At 38.6% G+C, this 12682-nt stretch overlaps 1 protein-coding gene across 2 annotated transcripts in view; it reads right to left on the reverse strand.

Annotated features, from left to right (window-relative positions):
* RNF38 (ring finger protein 38) overlaps window positions 1-12682 on the reverse strand; it is a 127332-nt gene that overhangs the window by 64141 nt on the left and 50509 nt on the right. For both annotated transcript variants that reach the window (XM_064439510.1, XM_064439509.1), the window contains exon 2: window positions 1145-1215. In XM_064439510.1, coding sequence (XP_064295580.1) covers window positions 1145-1215 — 71 coding nt within the window. The remainder of the gene's footprint in view (window positions 1-1144; window positions 1216-12682) is intronic.

The following is a 12682-nucleotide window of genomic DNA, read 5'->3' on the forward strand; positions in this document are numbered from 1 at the left end:
TGGAAACTTAAAATAATTTTGCCATATTAAAGATAGCATGTTTGACAAATACAGGTTGCACCAGGCCCCAAATCTAGGATGGTACTGAAAAGTAAAATTATTTTTTTTTAAATTAAGAGAAAAAAAGAGTGAGAGGGGAAAAAAGAAAACAAGGCAGTAGAGCAGTAGAAGAAACTTCCACTGAAAATAAATCTAGCTCTGGGATAAGCTGGAACAACTATAAAATTAACTTAGTCTAGAATTTCAAAACACAAGGATTTGTGCACTTATTAAGGCACTGCCGTGCAGGTCGCGTTCCACTTCCCAAGAAACATCATTCAAAATTTGATGAGTATATGCCCTTTTCCAGGCATGTCAAGCTAAAAGCATTAGTTTACTATAAAGTGTCATACCTGCAAACAATGTAAGGCATGTTACATGTTGAACTAATGTTAATCAATTTGCATTACTTAAGGACAGTAAAGCTTCAGGTCAAACCATCAACAATAACAGGAACAGCAAGTCTCACAAGCAGTTCAATGTCAAAACTCTTCCCTTCTGTCTGCCACACTTACACTACTGATCCACGCACCACTGAACGGTTACCATGCAGCACTCTACTCACTCAAAGCAAGCTAATCTGAGAACGTGTCAAAAAAAGGTTAAGAAAACGCTTGCACAGTACTAGGCAGGCTGGCATTTTAAGGGTGCAGCACTGAACAGAAGCTCCCTATCTGTAAAACCTTAAGATCCCAACTCCAAACAGGAAAATACAGCTACTGCAAAACAACTTTGAACACTCAGCAAGGCTCTAACCTCTGCAGTCAGAAGCAAGAAGACATCCTACCTTACAGAAAAATCAGCAGAACCATTGCTATTCTTCATTAACTGAGGGTGTCCATATGGCAAATCACAAATGTTTAAAATAGCAAAGGCATACAAGCAAAAAGAAAACGGCAGTACTAAAGACAATTTTTTTCTTAAGTGACTAAAATATTTTCTTGAGTAAAATAAATGTTTTAATATGCCAGAGACTCTTCAAAGTATAACTCTGAAAACTCACTGCTATACCTGCAAAACAAACAATCTTTGTAGAATAAAAGCAATACATAAAAAGCCCCATTGCATATGCATCTTGTCAAGGAAACATTTATGTAAGTCTCACCTTGTCACTGTCATCATTACACATGTGATCTTGATGGATTGAGTGGCATTGAAAGGATGTACCAATGCTACCTACAAAAGAAACGGGGGGGGGGGGGGGGGGGGGAGAAGAGAAAAAAATCATTAAAATGATCACCCAATTACTGCGATCGCTAAAAATAATGACAAATTTAGCAAACACTCTTTTTCCACACACAGAAGAGAGATATAGTTGCCAAACAGCTACATCTGACAAGTCATGCATTTAATTCTGAAAATGGAATAAGCGTCAGAGAGACATTCTGCACAGTGTGCCAACAATGTCTTTGCATGTTTTTTCTAAACATTTAAACAGAATGAAATCCAAACTAATTCATCAATGCAAAACAAACATATGCAGTAACGTACGTATGCACACATATAAGTAAGAAGAAGCTACATGCTTCATGTTTAGGCAGTGTAGTCCTGTCCCATATCATTTACCACCGAAAATTTTCAGCACCCTGGGCAGCCACAAAACAGCAGTGTCTTTCCAGTGATATGTTAAGAGTGAGTGGAAAAAATCCAAGGTCAAAGCAGAAAAGTTTTAAGTATATCATTTTTGTTTGTAGTGGAATTTCTGCCTGCTTAAGCTCTTTCCAGAGGTTTCTTTATGTCAGCACACCTCTTCAAAGGCATACACCAGTCCTGAGACTTCTGTCCAAGGAGGGAGACAAACTAAAGGTTCATTATTTTCATACAGATTCTCAAACAGATTTGCAGAACCCTTACTTACACTACAGAGATTTACTTAATGTCCTGTCTCCTTACTCAGGAAGTACAGGAGAGGGGTAACTGCTACTGTTGAATTTATGATTCCCTAGGATGACTTCTTCCTGCAAATACTGTGGAAAACAGTTTTTTAAAAAGGAGGGGAAAAAAAGTCTCATTTGTAAAGCTATACCATTTCATGATTTTCCTTACAGAAGGTCTACCTAGAACTTCTCTCCAGAACTTTCTTGTGGTCCTTCTGTTATAATTTTGAAATGTTATTAGTCTTATTCTGTAACATTTTACAATAAATTCCATACAAGAAGTGTGTCATAAAGCTTCACAGTCCATGTCTTGTTTTGGACCTGGACAGAACTGATCAAAGAACAGCTGAGCGCTTAAGCAGGCAGCCAGCTGTAAGCAAAAATCGTGGCCAATGAGTGCATGCCCCCCTATCCCTCTGTATTGTGGGTGGAGAAGGGGGGAAGGAAAGTTTGTTACTGCACTGAAATTGCATACTCCCCCCAAATTCTAAAACAGAAAGTAAAGAATGGGAGAGAGGGAAAATCAGTTTCCTTCCCTTCGCTCCTTTGCATATGCACACGCACTCACACACGCGCACTCTTTAACCAGGCTGGATGTTCTGAAAAATATGCCGCTGAACTCCAAGGAATAGCCTGCCTCTCATTTCAACCACAATTGCTACTGCTATCATTATGCCATGTGAATTCCACTGAAGTTGACTGTGGCAGACTTCCCTTCTTACCTCAGCTGTAGTACAAAGTATGGAAGAAGCAGTACTGTACTGCACAGGCACTACCCCAGCAGTCAGCAAGAACATGTTGAAGCCTATCCAGCACTTAGCATCTGGATGTTGTTCATTCATGAGCTTGAGCCAACTGACATAATTTTAGGCTTGATTCACAGCACCTGCAGACTAGCAGGCTTTACCACAGCTACTGGGGAACAATTCATATCACAGCTGCACGTAGTCCTGGGGTTTCCAAGTTCCACAGAACAGCTAATAGTGTCCATTTTTGCTCCCCAAAAGTTTGAAGTTGTACATGCTATTGGGACACATTTCAATCAGACAAACTGCTAAATAAGTTCTCAGCCACTTAAACATTCTTTTTCCAAAACAAAAGTCTCCATCAAATCAAATTTAAGCCACAAGAAAATTCCAATATACCCTGACCTTATTAAAAGGAGTAGAGCATTTGACTTCCTTTTTCCTGAAAGGTACTACTAAAACTTTCATCCCTAAATGCGATATCCTTAAGATTTCCTTCTTTTCCGTACCTGAGTTGCTTTTAAACCAAACAATTCTTAAATCAGTTTTTAACATGTAAGAATGCACAATGGTACCTTACAAAAGTTCACCAGAAGCATATTTTACTACATATGCTACGTAACTTTCTTAAAACGACTGGTCTCAAACAGTCCCATAGGCATATTTGGCTGACATACTGAGGATGTAGTTTACTTTCATTTTTACACCAACATGCGAAGTCTCTAAGACTTGATGTGGGGGAGTGCTAGTGAACGTGACAGACATCTCAATGCTTATAGAATTGTAATTCAATAGTCATAGACGTGATTCATCTGGCTTTAGATCTATAATTAGCAGCTATATAGATGAGCATAATTATATGCATTATAATATAATGGCAAATTGATTTGATGGCCTACCATTGACTATTTTACTGCTCTTCCAATTTTGTAATAGTGTGTTCACTAACGAATAAACTTCCTAATTGTTTGGACCAATTATGTCTCAAGTCTCCAGTCCCAGCGATGAACTGAAATCCTGTCAGTGAGGCAGACATGGGACAGTATACATGAATGCCATGTACCTCCACGCGTCCCTTCTTCGAATATGCCTGTAGTTCTGCAGTGTAACCCAGAACTGCAAGTTGACAAATATTATTTCAGATTTCATTATATTTGGGGTTTCCCTTGAACACCTGTCTTCTGCAGTAATCCTGTAAACATCTCAGAACATTCTGGTTTTAAATTTACAGAAAATATACTTGTGAAGAAAAGTATAAAAGAAATTGAATGCAATCGATGTTGGGGGAAAAAAACACACAAGCCTGACAATATTCAGGAAGCATTTGGACAACACTCTCAGACACATGGTGTGAATTTTGGGGTTGTCCAATGCAGGGACAGGAGTTAGACTCGATGATCCTTGTGGGACCCTTCCAACTCAGGACATTCTCTGATTCTATGGTAAGAGAGAAAAACATTATACCCTCACACACTCACACATTTATTTAAGTTTCCTTCTGAAGGGCCAATCTCATTTTGTAGAAATTTCAAGCTGGCTATAGGGTCAATTCAAGCAAAAGTATCCAAAAAAAGAGCTTTTAGATATTTTAGTAGAGGTTTCTATTAGATGAATAATGGACTGTGGAAATCCATAATAAATAATACAATGTATGTGTATATGTAAAACATATGTATGTCTATATATATATATACACACACGCATAGTTGTATGTACCTATGCATATATACAGACATATATGAAAGTGTATATGTATATATACACACATGAGGAATACAGTTTGCTATACTATTATTTATAACAATATTCTATTATTTCTAGAGCATATTCCATTATTTATAAGCAGCCACTATTTAGAATTGTTCACTCTTGCAGTCAGAATATTCAAAATATTACAGAATTAAAGGATAGTGGGATATGAAAGACTAGTACCCTTTATCACTCAGACATTAGAGGACAACATTTCTGGAAGACGTTTGGTATAAAGGTTTGGCACATAAAATGAAAATGGGCACAGAGCAACAGTGTCTTACTTTGCTTTAGGCCTTTGCACAAGAAAAAAAAACCCTAGCAAATTTATCTCAAACTTGTGAAAACAGAATCAGCTTACAGCAACTTCCCTATATTTACTTCACTCATCATATAGCCAAATATTGTGTACTTTTTTCACAGTGGGCAGCACAATACTAAGCATAACTATTTTGAGCTTCCCCTTAATGCCACTCAAAAATAATCACGCTAATCATGCCATTTTACAAGTGAAGATAAATAGGAAAACTGACACTAAAAACACTGCAGGTCTTTACAGCAGAACTAAATTATGCAGTATGCACAGACAACAGTAGAAAATTACAATGAACTTCCTTTTAGCCACATGTTCTGTGAAGAGGTTTTGTTGCAGAAGACAGGGCAGCTGCAGAAGGTTTGGCATCACTGCGTTAAAAACTGCTCCACAGCAGACAGGAAGCTCCAGACAGCAGCAGCAGCACATTCCTCTGGGGTCCCTAACATCATTATGCAGTGGCAGTGACGAGAGATTCTCACAGCTCGCCTGTCACTACTATTGATTTTTACCCCTCTCCCCTTAGCAAGACTGGCTTTGAGAGTCTGGTCTTCGATGTTCTCAATAGGAAACCTGACATTTAGCACTGACAATTCTGCTTACTGAAAAAAATTTAAAATTCAGTTTGAGGAAAACGAAATCCCTTCTTGCTTGGTCTGCAAAGGAGTCTTTGCTGTTTTGTTTACAGATGCATGTTTGCTAGCAAATGGACCAGCCATAACATACTCAGTTACTAAAACTGGACAGAACTAATGCCACCCCTCCTCCCTTTATTTTTAATCAGAAGCTTGAAAAGATGTTAAACAATGTTTACAACAAAGTAAAGTCTTTTGTTTCAGGAATTCACTTGCACCTACTATTACTACTGTATGTTTATCTACATACATATCCCCAACCATATTCTGCATGTGTGCATATACATTCACATACATTTACATGCATGTATATACAATAGGTGTATAAAAAGTACATGTACATACATACCCAAATATATATATTCATTTTACATATGCATATACACATACGTTGTACTACTTATTATGGATTTCTACAATCCATCATTCAGTTACAACATCACATACAGTGACTAGGAAGGTAGTTACAAACCTCATTAAAGAATAGGCATCAGGAGCAGATGAACAACTAAGGTCTGTTTATACATGAGTAAGGGTCCTTAGTTACATAAGAATCCTGAGAAATACAGTAAATGTGATTCCTGAGCGAAACTGTCTCCAAAGCTTTGTTACTTGCTACTTAGAGAACTGCAGAGATAAACATGTTCTTTGACAGAGTGGAGTCTCTGGGCAATATACAGCCCATGTGAAAACATCAAAGTTAAGTCTTTGTTCAAGGGAATAGCGAAAGGACAAGACAGTAACACATTACCACAAGACTGAAATTATTTGACTGGGTAAGCATAAATAGTTAGCAACAGCAATAGAGAGGCTTTGTAAAAGAAGGCTCAAGAACTCTGGAAAATAGGTAGACTTGCAGGTTAAAATATAACGTATATAGTTTATATAGAATGCCATCTCATACTCCCAGGCTGTAATACTACAAATACAAACTTTGATTGCCTTGTTTCCTCTGTCTCTACAAATCACTGCAGAACTGGCAAGCTGACAGAGATTCTATAGGCAAAATATCCCCAAGATGGAAACTGATTCTTATTCAGAGCTGTTAGGTTTAGAAAACAAAGGAAAATAGCTCCCCAACCCCCCTTATTTACTATTGTTGTTCAAGAAACAAATATCAGAAAGACACCGGGGGGGGTGGGAAAGAGAGAGTGTGTTATAAAAGTCAGAGCTCCTCCGCATACTTTACTGTAGATACCAAGATGACAACACACATCTCAGTTCACTCCTCTAGCACGTCCGTGTTAACACAGCAAATAACCACACCCAACATCTACAGTACCATTAAACTGACACATTATCCATTATGCATTTGTTTGAATTTTTGGAGATCAGGATGAAGCAAAACCACTATTTTGTTGTTGTTGTTATTGTTTAAACTTTTTATTTTTAGCTGGAGATCATGACACAACAAAACTGACTCCTGAAAATTCACCTGCACTTCTGCACTACCCTGAAATTCTGAGAAGCCAGAGTTACCTTAATGTCATCAATAAAGTTTAAGAAATAATGCACTGAGAAGAAAAACCAACACAATCAGCTTGAGGGGCTTTTCTGATTGTAACACAACCAACAAGACAGGCAAAAAACCATGAAACTGATTTAGTTCTTTTCCTTGAGGGCAGAAATATAAATTTTAAAAAATAATCATTTAACCTCAAACTGAAAATTTTGGACAAAACATTACTTCCACTCTAAAAATTTATCAGTAAGATAAAGTCTAAGACACAATCAAGACTTTTGTCATCAAATTACATAAGGAATGCCAGTTAGGTTTCTTGGTGAAACTTTTATCAATGCAGGTGTAAAGACTGGCTAAGATATGTTAAAGACACAAGTTCAAGGGTTTGTAGTGAGTTAGCTGGTAGCTGGCTAACCAGTCTCTTTAGGCAGAACTGACAATTGGGGGGGGAGGGGAAGAAGCAAGCTGATTTTTGGACAATTATTATTTTGAAAAAAAAATTATTTTCCCCCAAACAGAGCTTTATAAAATTAGCTTCTTTCTGACTTATCAATTCAGGGGGGAAAAAAGGGTTATTTTGCCATAGGAGTCATTGACTCTGGCTGTACTGGCTTGAAGAGCAGCAAGACCCTGCCGATACTGGGTATTTTTGAGGAAGGGAGAGCAAAGAAGAAATCACTCTACAGGTGAAGTTTCAGGGAGGGAAGGGAAAAAAATGACCAGTTTTAAGCTGCTCAAAGCATGCAAAGTTCCCTTCCCGTTTGATTTAGACTCATGCAAAACAAGTGTTTTCACTAGGAACACTCCATATGCTTTCTTGAAATTTGGAGTCAATTCAAGCTCAAAGGCAAGTTAAAAACCCCAAAGAGAACACAGCGTTAAGGATTTCTGCCCATTACCCCAGAGCCAGAACTAAAGTAAAATATTACCTTTTGGATTAGTCTAAGATAAAAAAAGACACGCAGCAAATAATTAAAATAGTTCAGTTCTGCCAAATTACAACAAATACATATAAACATGTTTTGGGCATCTCTGTATTTGGATAAAGAAACAAATTTCCAGAGGTGCTGCAGAGCCTACATCTAACCTCAACATCACCTAAAACTTCTTTTCTACCAAATTGAACTCATAAATGTGGACCTTGCATTACATGCTACGCTATAGGATTTACAAGAACAGCAATCACACACACAATCACAATTACAAGTTGCCTTTGTTGTAGCTATAACAGATACCAGCAGCAGCAACACAGCTGCAATAGTACAGCTTTCAGTTAGTAAATACAATGTAGGACACCTGGGCTGCCCCTCAGGTTTCACGTTGCCATAGCTTCAATTCTAATGATACCTACATTACCAAGAAAAAAGCTTGCTCGGGTTTTATCTACATGCTTCAGTCATACTCAACTGTTCTATAAACACAGTCGCAGACAACCACACACAGTTAGATATGAAAACGCCTTTTTTTTTTTTTCCTTTTTTTTTTTCTTTAAAACAGTGCCTTTCATGGTCTTCACACCGTACTTGTTTCATTTCTGGTCAACTACTTACCAATACCCTACAGTACAATAGCAAGATACAAGACACAATCCCTTAACTTTCAAAAGTAAAGATTTTGCAGACATCCCGGCTGCTTTGCACCAATTAACTAGCTGGTCTCACCAACAGCCTCACCAAAAGCAGCCTTGGAAAATGGTTTCTTTCAAAGACAGCACTGATAATGCAAGTCCCTTGAATGGGGCCAGTAGAGGTAACAGATCCTGGGGCACTTACAAGAGGATTACCAGCTAAAGGCTCTGCACCACAACAGTGCTATCTATAATACTGAGTTATGCTGCCAAGAAATCCTATAAAGATCAACAGAGTCAGAATCCCAAAGATGTCAGCAACTTTTGTGTCTACATCACCAAACAGTTTTCAAGTCTGGTTTAACATGGAAATGATGCTGGAGGACTTCAAGGAACTATAAGCCAATTTATAGTGCCCTGACTGCACGGAGTAGCTAGAAACTCGGTTAAGCTACCTTCATAGCCCCAAATTTAGACTGAATTTCAGGCCAACTCAAGACTAGTTGCACCTTAGGGCTAGCAGGTCCTAGGGCTATTATAAGCACGGCTTTAATTCTGACTGAAGCATTATCTCTACTATAGAGCTGACAGAGTGGGGAAAAATGCCAGTAAGACTTCAATGTAAGCAACAGAATGTGGCACGTAGGCTGCTGCCCACAACACCTTCCCAAAGCATTTCCTTGCTGCAGTGTTCAGGAGATGCAGCTGTGAGATCTAATGCCCATCATCATCTCAAGCAACATGCCAGCCTGAACGAACTCCCTCCTGTGATCCAAAGCAGTCTCCATGCTGTGCAAGTAACTGGGCACTTTGTAACAGTTGACTTGTTTACTCAGACCCACAGCTTCTAATACCTAGGTGAGGGAAGTGTAGCCTCAATTTATGCTGAGACACCTCCAAGAGACAATAGGCATCCACAAAACATCAGATCAGCCACCCCCTCAGCATTACCAGTATCGGGACAGGTACAGTGTAATGCCCTTCAAGTGATGCACACATAACATGTGCTTGTATGTGTGTGTACACATACCTGTATGTAATACGGACACACAAAGTCTCAGAGACTTAAGCAGAAACTTGAGTTTCCCTTTTACCTCCTAAATGCAGCCCCTTTTTCAAATCAAAGTGAGATACCCTGTTTAACATTAAGTCTTGAACTTGGGGAAAGACATCAGTTCTTTGCTAATAAGAAATAAGAAAACAAGAAAGAGTGCTGAGCTCCCCAGCAACCACAGGAAAGGGATTACTTTCCCTCTAACACCACATATTAAACAGAACACCAAAAAGAATCTCCAGAATATCATGGTTTCTACCGAACTTGTGCATTGTAATAAAAAGAGAATCAACATCAGGTTTGAATTGCTTGCTTCATGCTTCATGCCTGCCAATGTTAAAAAATCCAAACTCACACAATGCTAGTCCAAGGGAAAAAGAGACAGTAGTACAATCCTTTTAAGTCAGTAATTTCAGAGCTACTGGAAGTATCTCATTGATTAAATGAATGATATGGATTAGTACACTCATTGCCTCCCTTCCACAGCACCAGTCTGATTATGAAAATATTGGTATATGCCATCTGTGCTATTAAACTCACTTTATCTGGAGTGGTGCTGTTGAACCTAACTGGCATGAACCAGAAGAGTTCTGGGGTAAGTGTTAGATTTTGCAAAGTAGCAAATGAGTGGAAACAATTAAAGTCTGAACTCAAGCTATTAAGAGTTTAGACTCTTAATCAACTGCTCCCTTTAAGAAGCCTGTGAGCTGAGTGGAGTATATATATTCTGGTGAGACACAGCCATGGATGGCCAGGCTACTTTAAAAGATGCAATGAAGAGAATAAAGATGTTGAATTACTTGTGATCTAGGAGCCTCAACACCCCAAAAAAGTAATGGAAACCACTTCTGCAGATGTCTGTCATCTGCTAGTCAACAATACTCCTTTGTGACACGCTATTTAGATTTTAGATGTTCTAATTCAAGAGCCTTTCAAACTGCAGTGAAGAAGTAACATGTAACAGAATATTTTGCTATTACAACAAAAAAGTTAGAGGTGAGTTCAAGAAATAATACAGCTACTTAGGCTGGTCAAGTAAGAGGTAGCTGCAAATTAACTGTGTTATAGCACTTACTGATTGGTTGTTTTTTGGATTTTGGTGGGTTTTTTTGCTATGCATACAAATCTGACCATAAGGAAGAAACATACTGCATCTTGCCTGGGGGTTGCAGCTACGCTAGCTGCATATAATGTATATTAAGATTGACATTCTTCCCTCTTTTCCTCTACTTTTCTTTTTATAGACTCCAACAAACTGAAATTCCATGTGTTTCCCAGAGGTTTGCATTTGCTTTAAATTCTGTTGTGGAAAGAATTTGCTACATGATTGGAAGTGCTAACATTTTTCCGTTGTGTGGTGTGGAACACCATTGGTAACTTTTAAGCAACTCCTGAGTTTAGAGTACACATATCTAAGAGGCTGTGATAAAACTTGGGATGGCATCCTAGCCAGGAAGCAGCCTAAAGTCACTAGAGAAGAAAAAAAAAGTAAAATGCCTCCTGAACTTCTTCTCTTCCTTTCCTCCAGCCTCCTGTACTTGCAGAGAAATCCATGCTCTTGTTCAACTGCAGACACTGTAGGTCTTCCCTTCCACCCCCCAGCGCCAGGCAGCCTCATTGGTAAACCTGCCAGTCCCTTTCCCCCACTACAACACCCAGCTGAGGGATGCTGTCCTCAATTCCGCACTCCCAGTGAAAACTTACTTTTGTAAACATCAGAAAGCATGGTCTGCAAGAGTCTGCAAGAAAGTTCCCTCAGCTCTTCCTTTTCCTGCAGCTGTCGCGAAAACAGACTGCATGCTTAATAATCACCAAGAAATGCAATGAAAATGACACTACTGTAAGCTCACAATGAAATCTGGGCCCATGTGTATTCCATGTAAGTTAAACCTACCTTCCAGTCATACTTCTCACTGAATGACACCTCTCTGACATTTTAGGAGAAAAGGAGAGGAACCTAAAGGAGAGGCTTCATGTTTTAAAAACTTAAAGTCTGATATATTTTAATGCCAGAGCTTAAAAAAGAACCAAAGTTACTTCAATATAGCAAAAGGCCTGAATACTGAGGCAGGCCTCCATGCTTCATGAACACAGCTCATCTATAAACCACTGCTGAAGAAAGACCTTTTTATCTGAGGTTTCTGCTGTGTCTCCACAAGTCTGCATAAATACTTTTACTTCAGAAAAAGAACATTTGATTTAAATGTAATAACTTAAATTTACAAATACAAACTGGACTGCTTATTCCAGGAACTGTCCACAAAATGGCCCTCAGAGTAGCGGTCTGAATATAACCCCACCTACGTACTTTTCTCCTGTGCTTGCAAACAAGCTTATAATAATGGCCCCCTCACCCCATAGAGGAAACCACTGTGGCCTAGCTATTGCCTTCCTCCTTCTGTGTTAACTTTAGCAGCTCCGTCTTCTAGTGAAGAGGGGGAACAACTACACTTCAGATGGACTGGTAATGCACAGGCTCAACCACACTGCTTCATCCCCTTCGTAGCAGAGACGCACAGGGAGAGGCCACTGCTTTGGCAGCCGTCCAGCTTCACCCTGCAAGGTCCAAATTTTGGAAGGATTTGTATATTTTTAAGTTAAGCACATATCTGTGTGGGAATCTGAGTCACTTCCACACTAAAGTGCCCGAGGGATCCAACACATCAGCCACAAGCTTCCCCATTTACCCTAGTCAGATATCCAGTACTGTGTTTCGATTTTTCCTCAACTAACAATACAGTATTACTGGAAAAGCAAAGTATTTCAATAAGCATATAAAGTTTTACTGCCAAATTATTAAAATAATTTCCATACAAGATTTATACGCATAAACTGTACTAACAAGCATGCCTAGGGCAAATAATCAGATTCAGTCAGGCTTCAAATAAAATTAACATCCCTTCCAATGTTTAAAGAGTTCTTGAAATCAAAGGTGTTACAGAATTCATGTTTACTTTTATAAATTCTGTCTGCATGCACTGTAAAAACCCCTACAAAAATGAAATTATTGTACATGAGAAACAAACTTTTGGAACATTCTTCAACATTCAACTTCATTATTTGAAAAAAAAAACACTAGTCGAAACACATCAGAAGCAAGTCCTTACTGCTAGGTTTTTTCACCTCAAATGTTACTGAAATTCTATCTCTGATTTCAGGCAAGTGCAAAACTAGTATTTTAAAGTTTGTATTATCATATCTTTACAGCACCCATACAAAAGCAAGGAAAGTTTTCCATAA

This window comes from Phalacrocorax carbo, chromosome Z (assembly GCF_963921805.1).
Source record: "Phalacrocorax carbo chromosome Z, bPhaCar2.1, whole genome shotgun sequence".
Taxonomy (NCBI): Eukaryota; Metazoa; Chordata; class Aves; order Suliformes; family Phalacrocoracidae; genus Phalacrocorax; species Phalacrocorax carbo.